General features: G+C 48.6%; 1 protein-coding gene across 4 annotated transcripts in view; it reads right to left on the bottom strand.

The window, feature by feature from the left end:
* MYH11 (myosin heavy chain 11) overlaps positions 1–20,079 on the bottom strand; it is a 95,405-nt gene that overhangs the window by 45,227 nt on the left and 30,099 nt on the right. For 3 of the 4 annotated variants that reach the window (XM_081839490.1, XM_081839489.1, XM_081839492.1), the window contains exons 5-10: positions 12,608–12,710; positions 11,454–11,474; positions 8,843–8,935; positions 7,610–7,673; positions 4,917–5,015; positions 3,662–3,805 (exon numbers count right to left, since the gene is read on the bottom strand). In XM_081839490.1, coding sequence (XP_081695616.1) covers positions 3,662–3,805; positions 4,917–5,015; positions 7,610–7,673; positions 8,843–8,935; positions 11,454–11,474; positions 12,608–12,710 — 524 coding nt within the window. The remainder of the gene's footprint in view (positions 1–3,661; positions 3,806–4,916; positions 5,016–7,609; positions 7,674–8,842; positions 8,936–11,453; positions 11,475–12,607; positions 12,711–20,079) is intronic. The other variant, XM_081839491.1, reaches the window with a different exon arrangement.

Raw genomic sequence — 20,079 nt, 5'->3', positions numbered from 1 at the left:
AATTTATTTCTGAGTTGTCTTTTATCTCAAGATCAGTTGCACACACTTTAAAATCTGTCTGGAGGATACTGCAGACAGCAGTAAAATTTCTGGGCCAGTAGGTGTCACCAGACTGAAAAACTACAGACACCGTGTTCCCTTAGGCACCAAATGCAGTTAGAGAGCCTTAAAGAAAAGAAAAGAGGAAGAGTATTTGGAAAAACAACCATGGCAAACAATTCATCTGAGTGATGTCTCCTCTTCTTCCAGTCATAAAACATTTTCAACACAGCTGCCGCTTCTCTTTATTTACAAAAATAAAAAAATAAATCCCAATCCGAACTCCCATGTCCCGATCTCCTTGCAGCTCTCTGCTTGGACGTCAGTGCTTGGAGGCCCCTAAATCCTAGCTTTAAATGGTCATCTGTCTGGTACTTCCTGGCTGAAGTTCAAATCCCTTCTGCTGAGTTTGTGCAGAGTCCTGTCACAGGAATGCTTAAAAAGTTTATCTTTCGCTCGCTGCATCTCAAACATTCAGAGCCCAGGTTTCCAGCTACTGCTCTGTGCTGAAAAATTTATCAACGGTGTTGAATCTGCAGAAACACAATTCTAATTCATTCTTGATGGTGATCGTACATGATCCAGGTAGGGCTGGGAGAGTCCCAAACCCTGCAGAGCTGCTGCCAGTCTGTGTAAAGGTAAAGGGACCCCTGAACATTAGGTCCAGTCGTGACCAACTCTGGGGCTGCGGCGCTCATCTCGCTTTATTGGCCGAGGGAGCCGGCATACAGCTTCCGGGTCACGTGGCCAGCATGACTAAGCTGCTTCTGGCAAACCAGAGCAGCGCACGGAAACGCCGTTTACCTTCCCGCCGGAGCAGTACCTATTTATCTACTTGCACTTTGACGTGCTTTCAAACTGCTAGGTTGGCAGGAGCAGGGACTGAGCAACGGGAGCTCACCCCGTTGCGGGGATTTGAACCGCTAACCTTCTGATCAGCAAGTCCTAGGCTCTGTGGTTTAACCCACAGCACCACCCGCGTCCCTTACCAGTCTGTGTAGACAATACCAAGTTAGATGGATCAACAGTCCGACATGTTCTGTGGCAGCGTCCTATATTCAAAAAACGCATTCATTCGGCACAAGTTACTGATCAGAGCTGCGCAAATGATCAGCGGTAGATGAGAAATTGATGGCAATTGAATTTCTTTCTCATTTGCAAACTAATAATAATAATAATAATAATAATAATAATTTATTATTTATACCCCACCCATCTGGCTGGGTTTCCTCAGCCACTTTAGGTGGCTTCCAACAAAATATTAAAATACAATAGTCTGTAATAGTAATAGTCTGTAATGTAATCTAATGCACAGATGCAGATCATAAGTTCCTGATGTGACTGAGTGGTAACGGAAACAGTTTCTGAGTTCTAGACATTTGAAGCTTGGCGCTGTGGTCTAAACCACTGAGCATCTTGGGCTTGCTAATCGAAAGGTCAGAGGTTCGAATCCCCGCAATGGGGTGAGCTCCTGTCCCAGCTTCTGCGAACCTAGCAGTTCGAAAGCACGCCAGTACAAGTAGATAAATAAGTACCACTGCAACACAGAGATAAATGGTGTTTCCGTGCGCTCTGGCACTCGTCACAGTCCTCCATCCGCCAATAGCGGTTTAGTCCTGCTGGCCACATGACCCAGAAAACTGTCTGTGGACAAACGGCAGCTCCCTCGGCCCAAAAGTGAGATGAGCGCCGCAACCCCATAGTCGGCTTTGACTGGACTTAACTGTCATGGGGTCCTTTATCTTTTACCTTAACCAGGTCAGGCCATCAGTTCATCTAACGCAGGGATGGGGAATGGGGTAGTTGTCTAGACCAGTGGCATAGCATGGGGGAGAAGGAGCGGTTGCCTGAGGCACAAAATTTCCATGCCTAGTGCTGCCTCAATACAGCTGCGTGCTTATGTCTCTGGGCTCCATTGAAAATGGCTTCTCCATGCGAACCAGGAAATGACCTCTCCAGACCATGGAACAACTCTTATTTTCTTACCTCTGTGGCTGTGATCTCTTGGGTGATGCAGACGCCATTAGGCAGTTGAATGCACATGTGTACTGTGTCCGTTTCCCTCCCACACGGCCCTGGGTGCTGGCAACCCCTGCTATGACACTGCTCCAGATATTGTCAACCTTCAGCTACCATCAGCCCCAGCCAGCATCGTGGATGGACGGGGATGATGGGAGCTGGTGTCTAGCAACATCTGGAGAGCCACGTACTTCCCACCCCTGATCTAACCCAGTATTTTCTGTGCCAGATATAGCCAACCTGGTGCCCTCCCAATGTTACTGGACCACAAGTCCTATCCCTGCCCCCTGGCCTTTGGCCATGCTCGCAGGAGCTGTAGTTCAACAATGTCTAAAAGGTACTACAGTGGTACCTCGGGTTAAGTACTTAATTCATTCCGGAGGTCCGTACTTAACCTGAAACTGTTCTTAACCTGAAGCACCACTTGAGCTAACGGTGGCCTCCCGTTGCTGCCGCGCCGCCGGAGCACGATTTCTGTTCTCATCCTGAAGCAAAGTTCTTAACCTGAAGCATATGTAACCCGAGGTACCACTGTATGTCTTTGGTCCTCTTCCCTTGGGTCAAAACCCACTGATATGAGCTGGGTTGTGACTATCACCAAGTGAATAGATGGCAAAATATAGAGAAGCCGGTTTCCAGATCTGGGTTAAAGCTGGGTCCCATATCTAAAAAGGACGAGGTCTAGGCTGACTAGTAGCTCCTCTTCAGGAGAAATCTTTAAAATCACTACTTAAAACGTTTTCAGCTTTTGCGAGGAGCATATGTCTGCCGAGGCAATTCCCCCTCTCCTTTCAGCTTCTTGCAACAGGCCTTTCTGCAGAAGGCGCTGCCATTGCACACTTCATACATCATCTATGCCCTTTCCCCTTCCTTCTAAATAGTGGATAATCAGGAAGAAGAAACCCAGAGGCTCTGTGGAATCCAGTTGCAGATCCCACCCATTTGTGGGTTAGTGATTCCTCCCCTCCCTAATCTAGGCCTCCATTAACAAAATAATCTCCCATATTGCACACACCATCCAATTCCACGCTACCCACAAACCACCCAACATTTCACAGGTGAAAACAGGGACGTGGTTATAATAGAGAAGGCAGTAAGTTGCAAGCATAATTCGGGTGAACAAAAATCCCCCCCAACATTTACTAGAATAGTTGCTAAAATAAACACTCTCAGGCGTTGAAGAAGTGCAGAGGAAGCTTGAGAAGGTAAAATTTAAAATACTACAAACCTAACATTGGAAATCACAATCCTTTCTCTTCAATTTTGCTTCAAGGTATCTGAAACTAATCCTACAGCAAAGCTGATTTAAGCCTGGAAGCTCAATGCATATAACTGGACCGCTCTCAATATCAGCTTTGCTGAAAGGCTCTTTTCAAATACCTTCATGCAAAAAACCTGGATCCAAATGCCACTATTGCTATGAAATACAAGACCGAAAAAAGAGAGAGATGCAGTTCACCAGACTAAATCAGGATAGTTTTAAACATCCATCACCACTCACTTAAATATCCATCCTGCACTGGGTGACAGATTGTTGTTGTTTTCGGGATACAGAAAGAAAAGAAATGGATAGAGCACATTTGCTTTTTGCTTTCTTCCTTACCAACTTGCTCTTCCTCATTGAAGCCCATAATACCCATAGCTTCCAGGGTCTCCTGGAACATCTCATCGTCTTGCTGAGAGGGAATGGGCACGTAGCCATTAGACAGGAAAGTGTAGTTGTTGAAACCTTCGAGCAGCAGGTCATCTAGAGAGTGAACAGTAGCAGAATTGAGACGAGCCAGCGCTATAAAAGAAAACTGCAGGCTTTTGTGCCTCTTATAACAAATTCTGCACGTTTTAATGTAATTTATGTCCTCCCCGTCATCCTGCAAGCGGCTTTGTGTGGGTTATAACCTCAAAAGGCAGCCCATGAAGTACATGCAGAAATGAAGGGTTGCAGCCAACTCAGTGCTGCTCAGAGTAGAGCCATTGAAATGAATGAACCTAACATGGTCCCTTTGGCCATATACCATATTTTTGCTCTATAAGACGCACTTTTTCCCTTCTAAAAAGTAAGGGGAGATGTGTGTGCGTCTTATGGAGCGAATGCAGGCTGCGAGGCTAAGCCAGAACAGCAAGAGGGAAGGCTGTGCAGCGCTCCGTCTCGCTGTTCTAGCTTCTGGCTTAGCTGTGCAAAGCCTCCGCAGGGCAACGGGGTGCCTTCATCCCACTGTCCTCTGGAGGCTTTGCGGGCTGTCCCAGATGAAGGCTCCCCGTGCCCTGCGGAGGCTTTGCGCAAAGCTAGACCAGCTATCCCAGCCGCTATCCCATAAACCAGAACAGCAAGAGGCTCTCCCAGAAGCCAGATCCCTCTTGCTGTTCTGGCTTCTGGGATTCAGAATTTTCCCCCCTTGTTTCCTCCCCCCCAAACTAGGTGCGTCTTGTGGTCTGGTGCGTCTTATAGAGCGAAGAATACGGTATATGCTCCTGTAACATTCACCCTCTAGCCCGACCTTTCCCAACCAGGTAGCCCCCACCCCACAGCCCACCCTGCCCCATTATGCCCTTGCCCTGCCCCCTTTCCCAGCCACTTCTGGGTTGCTGCAATGCGCGCATGTGCGGTTTCACGTCAATTGGATGCGCGTTAATCAGGTGTTGCCTGCACCAAGTCAGAACCAATCTTCCACCCATCTCAGTATTTTCTGCACTGACTGGCAGAGTCTCTCCAGGGGTTCAGGCAGGGAGTTTTCCCCTGTCTTGCTTATGGATGCCGCTGAGAACTTCTGCATGCAAAGAAGAAGGTCTACTACCAAGCTACAGCCCCTGCCCTGCTCCCCGACGGTTCGAAACAGAAGCTGTCACTGCCGGTGCCTTACTCTTCATGTGTTCCGTGGCTCCAGCGAGCAGGTAATAAAATATGTGGAAGGTCCTTTCATCTCGGGCTTGCCGGATGGCCCGGGACTTTTCCAGCAAATCTGTCGGCAAATGTTAAGCAAGCAAGCAAAAAAGCGAAACTTTGGGTGCTTTTAAATATTGGCTCTGGAGTTTTCACCTCTTGCCATAGTATCTCTTGCATAGGTTCTAAATGGTTTCAATTGTGCAAAGCAATTGGATTGCTTTGTTGTTGTTGTTGTCGTCGTCATCAGATCTCCACCTTAAGTGCTAATTTAATACAGTGGTACCTTGGTTCTCAAACTTAATCCATTCCGGAAGTCTGTTCCAAAACCAAAGCATTCCAAAACCAAGGCGCGCTTTCCCATAGAAAGTAATGCAAAATGGATTAATCCGTTCCAGACTTTTGAAAACAACCCCTAAAACAACAATTTAACCTGATTTTTACTATCTAACAAGACCATTGAGCCATAAAATGAAAGCAATAAACAATGTACTGTGAAAGACAGGAGTGCCTGGCATGCTCTGGTCCATGGGGTCACGAAGAGTCGGACACGACTAAACGACTCAACAACAACAACAATAACAACATGTGGGAGCTCCTTTTGACTCAAGAGCAAGGTGTAAATGCTCTCTAATATATATATATTATAGCAGCATCTTTCAGAATCTAAGCCAGAGAGAGATTTCCCATTTGTGCCAACCTGAATTTATTTTAATTGAATGTCCCTGGGGCTGAACACAGGACCATCCGTATGGGAAGAGGGAGCCATGATATTCCCCCTCCTTTTCCAAACACATACCCTGCATGGATTTATCAAGACCACTTAAAAGTCCTTTCTGGGGATGTCATTGGCAGGAGTGGAGAACCTTGATATATGGCCCTTGGGACTTACCCAAAACCATATCCCTCATCAACCCTGCTCCACACTCTCCTTAAGCACTTTTGCATTGCTGAGATATGCCTCTTTCTTGCCAAGGTAGTGGATGGAGAGGGTGGGGGTGAGCTTATCTGGTTTTTACATGGCTGGAGTCTCATCTACTGACCTCCTACATTTGTCTCTGGCCATGCCCAGCACCCATAAGTATCCCCATGACAGAATGCAGCCCTCGGGTCCCCTGGTCTATGGCAACATCTTGTAGCAATGAGTTCCACAGGTGAGATGTTGGACCCGCTTCTGGCTTTCTGCTTCGCTTCAGCTGCGATGAAGTTAATGAGTTTCTGCCCGATGTTCCTCCTTTTCTTCCGTCTCCCCGCTGCAGATATTTAAGCCTTCCTGTGTTAGGCAGATGCTCCTTTCCTGTGTCTCCTCCAGCTCCACAGAAGTTTTGGCTTTGCCAACGACTTCACTCATTTGCCTTCAATATTTATGCAGAGGATGACTACGGGGTTGAATCTGCTCATTTGTTTGTTTCTCTGTTTAAACAAAGCGCTTTTGCACAAACACCGCACCAAGGAAAAACGCTGCTGGCAGCCGCTCCTGCACGAAAAGCAAATTTTTGCTGGAAATGTTGACATTTCAGCTTGGTGACTGGGAGCATCCGCCGAGACCACATAACACTGGTCTTGAAAGATCTACATTGGCTCCCAGTACATTTCCGAGCACAATTCAAAGTGTTGGTGCTGACCTTGAAAGCCCTAAACCAGGGGTCAGCAACCTAAGGTCCATGGGCCACAAGCAGCCCATGGGGGTCATTTAACCGGCCCATGGACCCCTGCCGCCCACTCGGCTCTCATGCACCATGCTAAATCAGCACGGAGAAGATCAGGCCCAATTGCCTGGATCAGGCCCAATTGCCTTCTGGATCCAGCCCGCGGACGGTCCAGGAATCGCCACGTGGACCGCCAATGTGCACGTTCTTTACCTCTCCCTCCCTCGGCGGTGCTGGCAGCGCCTCCTCCCTCCCTCCCTCCTCCTGGCTTCTCCCCGCCCTGCCTAGAGGAGGAAGGGGGCTGGGCTTTGTTGGTGCCAGCAGCAGCAGCGCTCGAGCGGCCGCCATTTTAAGCAGCCCCTCTCTGGAGCCCTTTTGTGAGCCGCTCATCGTCCCTCCTCCACCGCCGCCGCCAGCCCCTGCTGCTCACAAGACACAGGTAAGCAGCCACCGGGGCTCCCAGGGCTCTTTCATCATTTTCCCCCCCAAAATATAGTCGTCTCCCCCACAAGGTCTGAGGGACAGTGGACCGGGCCCCTGCTGAAAAAGTTTGCTAACCCCTGTCCTAGCCTATTCTCTCCTGTGGCTTAGTGCCCCCACTCTGGGTGGCCAGAAGGAGCTATTGCTGCTCCTCTGGAGTCAGCTGACCTGAGGAACCACACTGAGTCCAGGACCTGGGCCTAGAAATCTGCTGCTTCTGGAGTGCCTCTTCTTCCTGATCTGGGGACGAGGAAGAAATTAGGCGTTTTGATTCACCCTTTCATGAGAACCTAGCTAATTCTTGCCCTCCCCAAAGAAGCGCACAAACTCAACCGGCAGCCATTCGAGATCTGCACCATGAACGAAGGCAGCAAAGCTGCCAGGATCAGCCCCAAACAGAGACAACCACATCAGATCAGCCTCCTACCTCCTCTCCCCACCTGGCCTTGGAAATGTTTGCCTTTCTCAGGCACAACTCTGAGCTCTGAGTACAACTTTCTCGCACTCCTCCAATTCCATCCCACGTGCCCCCAAAAAAGGATACAGGTTTCTATGTTTGCTCCCACGATGTAGCCGGTTACGTCAAAGTTGATGCGGATGAATTTGCCCTGTCGGTGATAAGAGAAGACGGCTTTTGATACCTGCTAGCACAACCTGTGAATTATAGGCTTCCCCAGGCTAACTTAACCAGAATGGAATTGGGAGGGGGTTAGCTTGAAGGGATTCTGCACAGAGATATACAGTGGTACCTTTGGTTGTGAACGGGATCCGTTCCGGAGGCCCGTTTGCAACCTGAAAAGAACACAACCCACAGCGGCGCCTCTGTGCACATGCGGTTTGCGATTCACCGCTTCTGTGCATGCGCGTGACGTCATTTTGTGCTTCTGCGCATGTGCGAGCGGCAAAACCCGGAAGTAACCCTTTCTGGTACTTCCGGGTCGCCGCGGGATGCAACCTGAAAAAACGTAACATGAAGCAAACGTAACATGAGGTATGACTGTAGTTCCAAAACCATTTCTGGACACATGGGCAGATCTGATTTTTTGAGGGCCACCCCCTCTGGTCACTCCGCTTGCCCTCTCCTAGATCAGCTCCCCCAGCTGCCCAGATAGAGAGAACGTGTGCGCGTGCAGAGTTCGGTTTTCCCCGAGGGATCTGCGTAAAAGTTGGAACTGAGCCTCAGAAATTACATAGAGCTGAAAGAGGAAGAGAATTCTTCCGATTCTCCTTTCAGCTCTATGTACTTTCTGAGCGAGAAATGGGTAACTCTCACCACCTCATGACCAAGAGGGCACTGAAGGCCTCCCCCCCGGTTTTGTGGGTACCAGAGGAAGACCTTAAGGGAGTCATTGCACTAGGGGGTCACATTGGTAACCCCTCGCTTGGCTGATGAGAATTGTGATTGCCGTTGTTTTTCTTGATTCAAGCAGGGATCTCCAGCTCCAATTGTGCCTATTTTCCAGAGGCTGTCCCAGATTTACAGAAGCCATCCCGATTTCTGATTTGAGACAGGAACGTCCAGCTTTTACTTTGAGACAGGAACGTCCAGCTTTTTACTTTTTTCCCCTATTTTCATCGGATAAATGCTGGAGGGTATGGGACAATGGATATGCTTTCAAGCACTGTGTCATTGAGATCCATACACCTTGTAGCTAAGTTTCCCAGAAGCAAATGAATGTGCTGGGCCCAGTGCATTCTTGTTGGCACCCCATAGCTCATAGTCAAGTCCCACTTGGTCTATAACATTCAAAGCAGTATTATATCACTTCCAACTTACGAATCGGGAAGAGTTGTCGTTCTTCACGGTTTTGGCATTCCCAAAAGCTTCGAGGATGGGGTTCGCCTGCAGCAGCTGTTTCTCCAGCTCACCCTAAAACGGATTCAAACACCATTATCATCAGAAAGAGGACAAGTCTCTCCGCTGTAAACACACACACACAAGATGAATACAGAGGCTTCGGCCAAGGCAGGTCCAGCCTTGATTCCCTCCCCTGCAGATAATCTCTTATTTTTTTAAAAAAAATGCATGTATATTGTAATACACACCGGGCAGGGCTTTCTTTCGCTATGGGCACCCCAGTCAGCATTCTACTACAACACACACAGCGTAAAGAGGTGGGAACCACAGCACTGGGTATTTTATACCAGTCTAGACCTCCATACGTTGCTGGACTCCAACTCCCATCATCCCTGGCTATTGGGGCTGATGGGAGTTGAAGTCCAAGAACATCTGGGGAGGCCATGGGTGTCCTGTGCTTTGCACATTCAAGCATTTTGGAGATTATCTCTGCAAGGGATGGGAATGAGAAGCCTGAAGCGGCCTGCCGTAAATGTTGAGCTCTCTGTTTCTTCCTGCTCCTTGTTTAGCCCAGCTCTGTCCACCGAGCCTCCTCTGGCTGGACAAGGCAGCTGGTTGCTGCAGATGAAATCCTTTCTTTGGATGGCCGCAATAAAGGGCAACACATCTCTTTTCACTGTGTGTCCAATGCTCCATCAAAGGCTGGTCGTGATATTTCTGGAACGGCCTGCTAAGAACTCCTCCCTCCCCCTCAAACCCCGGACCTAGAGGGTTGAAGCGTTTACTCAGCAAGGAGACAATGCTGTAAATTAGGCAAGGGAAAGAAATGGCCAAAAAAATAAAAACCTGTAAGGTAATGCAGCACAAAGCAGATTATGCCGCATCTATTAATCATGTTAAATGCAGGGCTTTTGAGAAGGTTGAATATGACAATGCATTATTTTGGGGTTTTTTAAATATCCAGATTCCCCAACCCCTGTGCAAATGCATGCATGCAGTTACACACGGATGATGATGATGATGATGATGAACACACACACACACACACACACAAGCCATGCAATGTATCCAGGCAAACGCTAATTAAGCAAATTCTGAAAGCAATGACAACAGGCCAGTTAACAGATTTAGGTCACAGAAAGAGGAAGGCGGAATATCGGAGGCGAATCCACAAGAGGCATACTTTGCTTTGGACTTCTAAACGGTCTCCTCCACTCACCACCTGTGGTGATTATGAATCAGCTCCAGGTGACTAGATAGCAAAACTCCCGTGAACTGGAAGAGAACAGTTTCCTTTTTTTCCCCTTTCAAGCTGTCAATATGGGCAAATAACTACATTCCATTTCTTCACCACTAGGCCAGTTGTTTGGGGAGGAGTGGACAGAGGGACAAGTAACATCTGTAGACTTAGCTGCCAAGCTATGCTGTGCAGAATAGCTGTTCAATTGGCACTTTGCTTCTGGAGTTTTAGTCAAGTCATTCTCTGCCAAGAGCTGAAGGAATACTGGATCATTCCTGAAACCAGAACTGAACTTTCAAAATTACTGATGGACAAGGAGCCCCACATGTGAGGTTTCCATTGTCCTTGGGGGGGGGTGTGCTCTGTGAAAGCATCAATCAAAAAGGAGAAAAGGCCTCTGAAACCTTGGAGATCAGAACTAGGGCTGTGTCCATACCATACATTTAAAGCACACACATTTTCCCAAAAAGTATTCAGGGAACTGTAGTTTGTTGAGGATGCAAAGAGCTACCATTGCCAGAACCCTTAACAGACTACCATTCTCAGGGTTCTTTTGCAGGGGAGGGAATGCACTTCAAATGTGCCCTAAATGTATGGTTTGTACACAAGCTAGATGTCTCTGCATTGTCTCACTCAGCTACTCTTTCCCACATAACTGGTGCCTATCGCTGCTGCAAAACTGCCAAGTCTGTATTAAATAAATTCCCAAAGTTTAAAGCTTAATTCTTTTGCATGGCGATTGTTATAACCTGGCCACTTTGAAGGCATGCGGAAGGAGGTTTGTTGCAGGTGTAGCAGAGGGCAGGCAGCAAGCAATGTCAAAAAACGAACAGCGTGCAAGCAGACCGGGATGATGTCAATCAACTACCACACTGTGATCCTTGGGGAGAGTAAGGCACTCTTTCAAAAGTGGTCCAGTTTGAAGCACATCACTGCTTGGGGCTGTTTCCTCTCAAAACGACACTTCTTTTGCTCTTCCGAGATGTGTTGGAAAGAGGAAACGATTCCAGTGTGCAAAACCGAGCAGTGCTACTGGGAAAAGCAACTCTCGTGGCCTCAGTTCTCATGACGATGGTGATCCCAAGCACACTTTTTCTGGGAGCAAGACCTGCTGAAACCCGGACCACTAACTCTGACAATGGTGCATTTGAGATCAGGACATTGGGAGAACATACACGTGAACTCTGGGTGCTATTGTTGCCCTGGGCAATGTGGGATCTTGTCACATTGAGCCATTGGGTGATTTCTTCTAGAAGGTGGAGTGCAAAAACACCATGCAGATCTACACTCCGTGCCTTTGTATATATACACACACACACACACACACACCAAATAATCCAGATTACTCACGTAAGCAAAAGATGGACCTTGCTGCAGTCAGATAACACGGCATAAAACAGTTGTCAGTATCATTCCCGTCACATCCCAAAGTACTTTTTTTTTTTAAAAAAAAGGTGTTTCCACCTGAATTCACCTGAATGAAAGGTGTTTATATGTATGTATGCATGCATATTATATATGCATACAGACACACAACACACCTCCTCAAGGAAAATAAAGGCAGAAGGACCAACCTGTGGATCTGCACTGGTACGTTTAGATACGACCTAAATCCAAACAAATAAATGTTTTGCTCGGGGGCGGGGGGGGGGAGAGATAGGTGATAGATTAGTCTTAAATTGAGCTCTCCACTTTTTCACATCAACCTGCCATTTTTCTTTTAAGTCCTCGTGAAAATTCATCAGAATCTGAATGCGGATTTCTTTGAACAGGTGCATTTTAAAAATAAATAAATACACTTCTGCCAAATACAACATATGCTGGAATCTTACTGTCACCAATATAGGCATGTATTGCATGTTTTACATTTATAGAATGCATTGCTGCACACAGGAGCTGGCTAGAGAGCCACACTGCAAAAATTTGGGGAAGTGCGGATTTTGGAGGGCATCTGGTTCGCATCTTGTTTCGGAAAGGGAAGATTGGGCAGGTCCATGTTAAAATACGCAAGCTGAATTGAATTTCTACCCTGTCCCTAACTCCCACCTCCCCTGACCATTGGCCATATTGGCTAGGGAGGTGGAGTCCCACATCATCCCGAGAGCCACAGGTCCCCCCGCAGGCCTGATGGAAGGAAAGGATCCAGCTCTGTCTCACCCATAAGCTTTAAAGATGGGGAGCGGACTTCCACATTTCCCCAGCATCAGCAGCTCCCCAGAGGAGGAGCCGCATATGGAAAGCTATACGCTCTTCTCCCGCTTGCCTGCGCTTAAGGAGGGGATGTCAAACAAAGAGCCCTTTTTCCATAAACACACAGGGGTTGTGACATAACTGCGTCCTCTCAGTAATATGTCAGCAATTTGCAGAAAACGGCCTGAGCTGCAAAGCGGCCGGCCTGGTCCAAGTACCATTGTTAGCTAAAGACTATCCCGGTGCTCCCCTAGGAGACATTTGCGTTGTTTTTGTTTGTCGAGACAGAAGAGGATGCTCCAGAGAATGCTTACCGTGATGCTGGTGTCCTTCTTGCCCTTGTGAGAGGAGGCCACGACAGCCAGATACTGAATGACTTTCTTGGTATTTTCCGTTTTGCCGGCACCAGATTCCCCTCTAAGGAGGAAAGGAGAGGAGAGAGGGAAGGTAGCATTGCATTTCTCTCCCACCACTCAGCAATCAGGGAAAGGGAAAAGGTAAAGGACCCCTGGACGGTTAAGTCCAGTCAAAGGCGACTATGGGATTGCGGCGCTCATCTCGCTTTCAGGCCAAGGGAGCTGGCGTTTGTCCACAGACAGCTTTCCTGGTCATGTGGCCAGCAAGGCTAAACCAATTATGGTGTAACGGAACACTGTGATGGAAGCCAGAGTGCACAGAAACACCATTTACCTTCCTGCCATGGCGGTACCTATTTATCTACTTGCACAGGTGTGCTTTTGAACTGCTAGGTTGGCTGCAGCAGGGACCGAGCAACGGGAGCTCACCCAGTCACGGGGATTCGAACTGCCGACCTTCTGACCGGCAAGCCCAAGAGGCTCAGTGGTTTAGACCACAATGCCACAAGCTGAGTGCTATTCTGCTTCCACTAGGGGAGAGGGAAGGAGGGAGGGAGGGAGAGAGAGACAGATCCAGCCAAGACGAAGCCCATTCATTCTGGCCTCTGTTGGCCCCCAGAGAATGACCGCTGCCCACATTAAATGGGGGGCGCCCTTTGCGTGGTCGCGCAGCCCCCTGGACTCTATGCAGGACCATTAGCACAGGCTTGGCTTCGCCTTCCCCTGGAGGTCTCCACCTACCTCAGCCAGTTGCCCAATCCCGCCTGGGGAGGCGTTGCCAAGGTGATCAGGCCAGGTAGGGGGAGGGACCACCTGCCCACACAATAGGGGGAGGATCTTACCTGGGCATCCTCAGTTGGCTCCAGAGCTTCTCCCACCCTACCCACCCTCAGTTAAGACTTCTTTTGCAGGTTAACCTTTTCTCCACAGGGACGCGGGTGCTGCTACGTCAAGGGCTGGAACCTGCATTGGCAGGTTTGCTTTTCCCATTGCAAGATGTCACAACTTTGGTGGTATCAGGCCTTGGGCGGAATCCTTAGTCTATCTTCCGTAAATGGGGGTGGGCGTGTAGCGGTGACCCATGCCCCCCTCCTCTTTGTGGTGGCGATACCAGGGTTCCTTATTAAAGGGGTTGTTTAGAGGAGAGGCCTTGGCCGTATGCCTAGAGGTTGTCATTGCTCTCCCCTGCGATGGCGGCATAACGGGAGCGGACTCCCTCTGCTTGGACATATGTTCTCCAGAGCCAGCCCATCCCCCCCCCCCACACACACACTGGATAATCCTGGTGTTCCCCAGATCCCCGGCGGGGGACTGGGAGGGATAAACACCCAATGCCTGAGCCAAGATCTACCCACATCTGAAACATAATAAAGTTCTGGCCAATTTTAATCCCACAGCACAGTGTTTCTCAACCTGTGGGTCCCCAGATGTTGTTGGAATGCAACTCCCATCATTCCTAGCCAGCGTGATCAGCGGTCAGGGATGATGGGAGTTGTAGTCCAAACCATCTGGGGACCCACAGGTTGAGAACCACTGCATAGCACATTGTCTTGAGTCGTTATTCCACACGGGGGCCGCCCAGGGTTTTGGGGGACTCCGCCTGACCACGCAAATACTAGCTTAAACTTCCTACAACATACTCCAACAGCAATGAACCTGCTGCCTTTCCGCTCTGCCTCTGAGAATTCATGCGACACCATGCACACCAAACTGTGAGACCTAGCAACAAACCGTTCTAGGTCCCTTGCAACATGTGTGTGGGAGCTCAGGCCCATGTGCAGAAACTGCCTTCTTGACTGTTGGACCCACTCTTGGTCTTGTCCGCTTAGCTTGCAGCGGAAGTCCCTAAGTCATTGAGGGTTTGAGACCCATCAGCTACCCTCACCTGGTTCAGCCGGCCAGTCGAAGCCGTTTCCTGGGGTTGTGGCTGCTGCCACCTGCTGACAGCTTCTAGGAGCCACAGGTGAGAGCTGAGGTGTTGCGTTCTACTCCACCTTTTGTCCAAGGTGTTGAATTGTTTCTTTAAATGTAAAGGTTCATCATTGTTCCACCCGATGTGTATGTCTTTAAGGGGCCAGAGCAAAATAACGAGACCCAGCTTTACAGCTGTGAAACATAGCAGGTGCTGCTGAGTTGTATTGATTAAGCTGTGTCAGCAATTGGGTGTAGTATATAAGGAGCAGCACCTAGCTCTCCCATAACCCTGGGGGATGGGTTGGTGGTTGGGTCTGGTTTGTTGTTGATGTATTTAGTGTATAAGGAGTTTTTGTTTTTGTAATTAAAACCCTGTTTAAGTTACTTTTGAGTCCCTTTTTAATGCATGGTCTCCCCAGCAAGCTCTCTGCAGCACTACTATACTGCAAATAGCCAACACAAGGAGCTCAAGCTGTGAGCACCCATGGATCTATGATTAAAACCTAATGTATTACTTGTGTATTCCTTTGTTCTGTTTATCTAGAAACAGTTCCTTCCTCCAATATCCTCTAAAATTGTTTCCCCTTCCCTCTCCCCAAGGCACTTTCACGTACATTTCTGAGGAAATGCCCTGTGTGATTTATAAATGTTAATTGTATTGGTTGTGCTGACTGAAGGTTTTATTTAACTAAATTGGAATATACTTTTACTCATTAGAAAAGGAAATGGGGTGAGGGCTGTTAAAGAAGAGAACACACTTTTGCTCTCCTTCAGCAGTTATCAAACACACATGCTTAATTTTATTATATTTACTGTACTCAGTGGAGTCAACCATTACTTTAGGTTGTTCATATTTATGAGTTTGCAAGATGAGAAGGGCTGTTTAGGGCAGCCCTGTTTAGGGAAGCTTTTAATGTTTAGCAGACTATTGTATTTTAATATTTTGTTGGAAGCCGCCCAGAGTGGCTGAAGAAACCCAGCCAGATGGGAGGGGTATAAATAATAAATTATTATTATTATTATTATTAATTAACACTTCTGCTGCTCTCCATTTTATCCTCTCAGCAACCCTGTGAGGAGGTTAGACTGAGAAACAGCAGCTGCCCCAGAGTCTCCCAGTGGACTTTGTGGCTAAGCAGGGATTTGAACCCTGGTCTCCCAGGACCTAGTTTGGCACCCTAACCACTATTCCACACGGGCTTTCATACTGATTGCCACTTATCCAATATTAAACTGAGAGGAGTCGGGAGTCCTAAAGGGCTGGAGAGCTTTTTGCCTTGGTTCCAAGTTCCTTCAGTCTTGAACGCACATCTTTTAAAATATTGGGGAAAGGATGTGGAAACAACACGAAGAGATAGATAGCTATCGCAGGAGTGCATAATCAAGCCTTGAAGCTTACTCATTTGTCTGGGATGTCGTCCAGGGGTTTGGAAATATCCACAGCTGGGCGTTGGGCTTTAAACTTACAAATGTTATTTCGCATTATCTCCAACCTGGCCCTCAGTCCCTGTCTGGCCCTTGATTCTCTCCCTAGGGCTACATACCCTTCACCGGCCTTGCTTTGCACCTTTCTTGAATGTTTTTGCCTGACTGGAATGTGCCCTTCAAACTCTGAAAATATCTCTTGCTTGCCTGGACGGAGGACCGAGGGGACAGGGTATATAGAAACCAGCCAACTGTACAAAGGCAACATTTACATTTGTTGCTCTCCTTCAGGGGTAGGCAACCTAGGGCCCATGGGCCACAAGCAGCACATGGGGGTTGTTTAACCGGCCCACAAGCCACCCCCCGAACCAAGCTACCAGCTCGGTGAGTCCCCGCACACTGCACTAAACTGGCGCAGCACGGCGCAGAGACTCGCTTCCGCGGCACCGGAAACCGCATCTGCGCAGATACCGGAAATCACAGGGATCTCCACTGGAGTGAACTGGCCCAGGCGAGGTAAACCTTGCCGACCCCTGAGTCTCCTTGCTCCTGCCTCGGACCCCACCCACCATTGCCATGTGGCCCCCAGAAGCTTTCACAGAAGGGTTCGTGGCCCTCAGTCTGGAAAAAAGTTCCCCGTTCCCGTCGCAACAGTAACTAAAAGCAGGGAAAAGATGGTTGCATCCGGATAACGGCCCCCAATTCATTTGCCTCCCCAACATCCTCTTGTATTTCTGAAGTGAAGACACAAACACATCAAGGAAGTATTGCTTTTTTTAAAAAAGGAAGGACATTTGCAGAGGAGTGAAGAGTGGATCTGCCTGAGGTTCCTTTGATCTTGGAGCTGTTCCACCAACTCCGCTCTGCTCAATTCCTTTTCCTAATTAGGAGGTGCCTCTTCTCAAACGCCGGCCCACAGATAAATGTCCATGCGACAGCCCCACATGCACACCCGAGAGGAGGAAGGTAGGAGGGTGCTTTGTGTTGGCACCAAGCCTTAAGAAGGCTAGACGCTGTTTCTTCCTAGGGTGCTGTTCCGTGGGGGAAGCCACGACTGTTTAAAGTGCTACAAGACTACTTTAAGAGCAGTTTGTTAAGGGTGCCGGAAGTTGTCAGGAAACCCTTGATAGAGCTACAATTCCCAGAGCTCCCAGGAAAGGAGGGCTGACAGTTAAACCACTGTGGGAATTGTAGCTCTATAGAAAACTACAGTCCCTAGTAGGAAAGCTGTGACTTCTAAATATATGGTGAGTATATTGTATATATTTAGAAGTCACAGCTTTCCTACTAGGGACTGTAGTTTGCTACAGAGGTACAATTCCCACAGTGGTTTAACCACAATAGTTTACTATATGGTGAGTATGTTGCTTAACTGGGACGTGGGTGGCGCTGTGGGTTAAACCACAGAGCCTAGGACTTGCCAATCAGAAGGTTGGCGGTTCGAATCCCCGCAACGGGGTGAGCTCCCATTGCTCGGTCCCTGCTCCTGCCAACCTAGCAGTTCGAAAGCACGTCAAAGTGCAAGTAGATAAATAGGTACCGCTCCGGCGGGAAGGTAAACGCCGTTTCCGTGCGCTGCTCTGGTTCTCCAGAAGCAGCTTAGTCATGCTGGCCACGTGACCCAGAAGCTGTACGCCGACTCTCTCGGCCAATAAAGCGAGATGAGCGCCACAACCCCAGAGTTGGCCACGACTGGACCTAATGGTCAGGGGTCCCTTTACCTTTATGTTGCTTAACTGGTGCCTGGCTACAGCATACCCATTCCTCCCAAACAAACTACGGAAAACCCCCACAACACTAAACAGGTTCACACAGACCATGCTTAAAGCATGGAAAGGAAAAGTAGGTAAACTGTCCCCAACCCCATCCCTACTAATTCCCCTGGCACACCACCCACTATTCCACCACGCAGCACAAAACCTCCCAATAAAAACCTGGCAAGCCAAAGGCTTATACAGTGGACGCTCGGGTTGCAAACGTGATCCGTGTGGGAGGCGCGTTCGCAACCTGCAGCGTTCGCAACCTGCAGCGCGCGTCCGCGCACACGCAGGTTGTGATTCAGCACTTCTGCGCATGCACAAGTATGATTTAGTGCTTCTGCGCATGCATGAGCACCGAAACCTGGAAGAAACCCCTTCCAGTACTTCCGGGTTCAGCGCAGTGCGCAACCCGAAGACGCGCAACCTGAAGCTTCTGTAACCCGAGGTATGACTGTACAGTGGTACCTCGGGTTAAGTACTTAATTCATTCCGGAGGTCCATACTTAACCTGAAACTGTTCTTAACCTGAAGCACCACTTTAGCTAATGGGGCCTCCTCCTGCTGCCGCCGCGCCGCCAGAGCACAATTTCTGTTCTCATCCTGAAGCAAAGTACTTAACCCGAGGTAATATTTCTGGGTTAGCGGAGTCTGTAACCTGAAGTGTATGTAACCTGAGGTACCACTGTACTGCCTGGCAGACTTCTACAAAAATAACAAAGCCATATCAACACATCGCCGAAGAATTGATGCTTTTGAATTATGGTGCTGGAGGAGACTCTTGAGAGTCCCATGGACTGCAAGAAGATCAAACCTCTCCATTCTGAAGGAAATCAGCCCTGAGTGCTCACTGGAAGGACAGATCCTGAAGCTGAGGCTCCAATACTTTGGCCACCTCATGAGAAGAGAAGACTCCCTGGAATAGACCCTGATGTTGGGAAAGATTGAGGGCACAAGGAGAAGGGGACGACAGAGGACGAGATGGTTGGACAGTGTTCTCAAAGCTACCAGCATGAGTTTGACCAAACTGCCGGAGGCAGTGGAAGACAGGAGTGCCTGGCGTGCTCTGGTCCAGGGGGTCACGAAGAGTCGGACACGACTAAACAACTCAACAACAACATCAACAACGTCAACACAAAGAGATACAAGACAAACTAGGGGGCACCCAAATGCCCTGGCTAACACACCACCAACTGGTGCCTGGCTGTCACTGAGGCCAGAAGGACCATCGGTCAGATCCAGCAAGGCAATGCTCCTGTGTTCTTAAGGGAGGATGTGTGAGCTCCCTGTCCAAGCCCCTCTGAAGTGAACAGCTCTGGAGCAGGATAAACTCTGCCTAAGGACCCAGCCTCTTTCTTCAAATGGTTTCTTTGGGGGGGGGGATGATGAACCCTGATCTCGCAGTTTCAAGTCTGCCTGCAGCTTCACATGGGGCCCGAAGCTGAAATATGTGCATGTTTTATTGATAAAAATTAAGTGTTCTGGGAACGGCTCCAGACTAAACATGCCAGTTTGAAGACATTTGCGTAAAAGGCTTTCACATAAATCTACTTTACATCCTTGCTTTTGGGAAGACCAAAAACATGCTTAAAAAAAAATACATTAACTTCACTTATTATACTTTAGCCATCCTTCCTCTTCCACTGAATTTCCTTTGCCCGAGGGCAGGAACAGTTTGCCGGAGACCCTATCCCCCCCCCCCCCCCCGCAGTTTTGAAATCAGAAAAACTGCCTACCCTGTGGCATCACAGCAAGGATCCTCCTGCAAGGGCACATCTAATCCAGTATCCTGTTTCTTAAGGGGGGGTGGACAACAACTAGATACCTCTAGGAAAGCCAACAAGCATGGCATGAGAGCATGTATTTTAATATTCTGCTGGAAGCCGTCCAGAGTGGCTGGGGAAACCGAGCCAGATGGGTGGGGTATAAATAAAAAATTATAGTATTATTATTATTATTATTATTATTATTATTATTATTATTATTGCCAGCCAAGCAACTGCTGCTCAGATATACACTGCCTTTAAACATGGAGGCTCCACAGCCAATCCTTTCTGCTGTGTCATGGGGGGGGGGTGTCTTGGCTGCCTGACCTCGCAGACTACGCAGTTTGGAAGGGCGTCAAACGTAGAATCATAGAATCATAGAGTTGGAAGAGACCACAAGGGCCATCGAGTCCAACCCCCTGCCAAGCAGGAAACACCATCAGAGCACTCCTGACATATGGTTGTCAAGCCTCTGCTTAAAGACCTCCAAAGAAGGAGACTCCACCACACTCCTTGGCAGCAAATTCCACTGTCGAACAGCTCTTACTGTCAGGAAGTTCTTCCTAAT

This window comes from Podarcis erhardii (assembly GCF_964252035.2).
Source record: "Podarcis erhardii genome assembly, chromosome: 14".
NCBI classification, from domain to species: Eukaryota; Metazoa; Chordata; class Lepidosauria; order Squamata; family Lacertidae; genus Podarcis; species Podarcis erhardii.
Note: the sequence above shows the minus strand (reverse complement) of the source record. Positions and strands in the feature narration are given on the sequence as shown.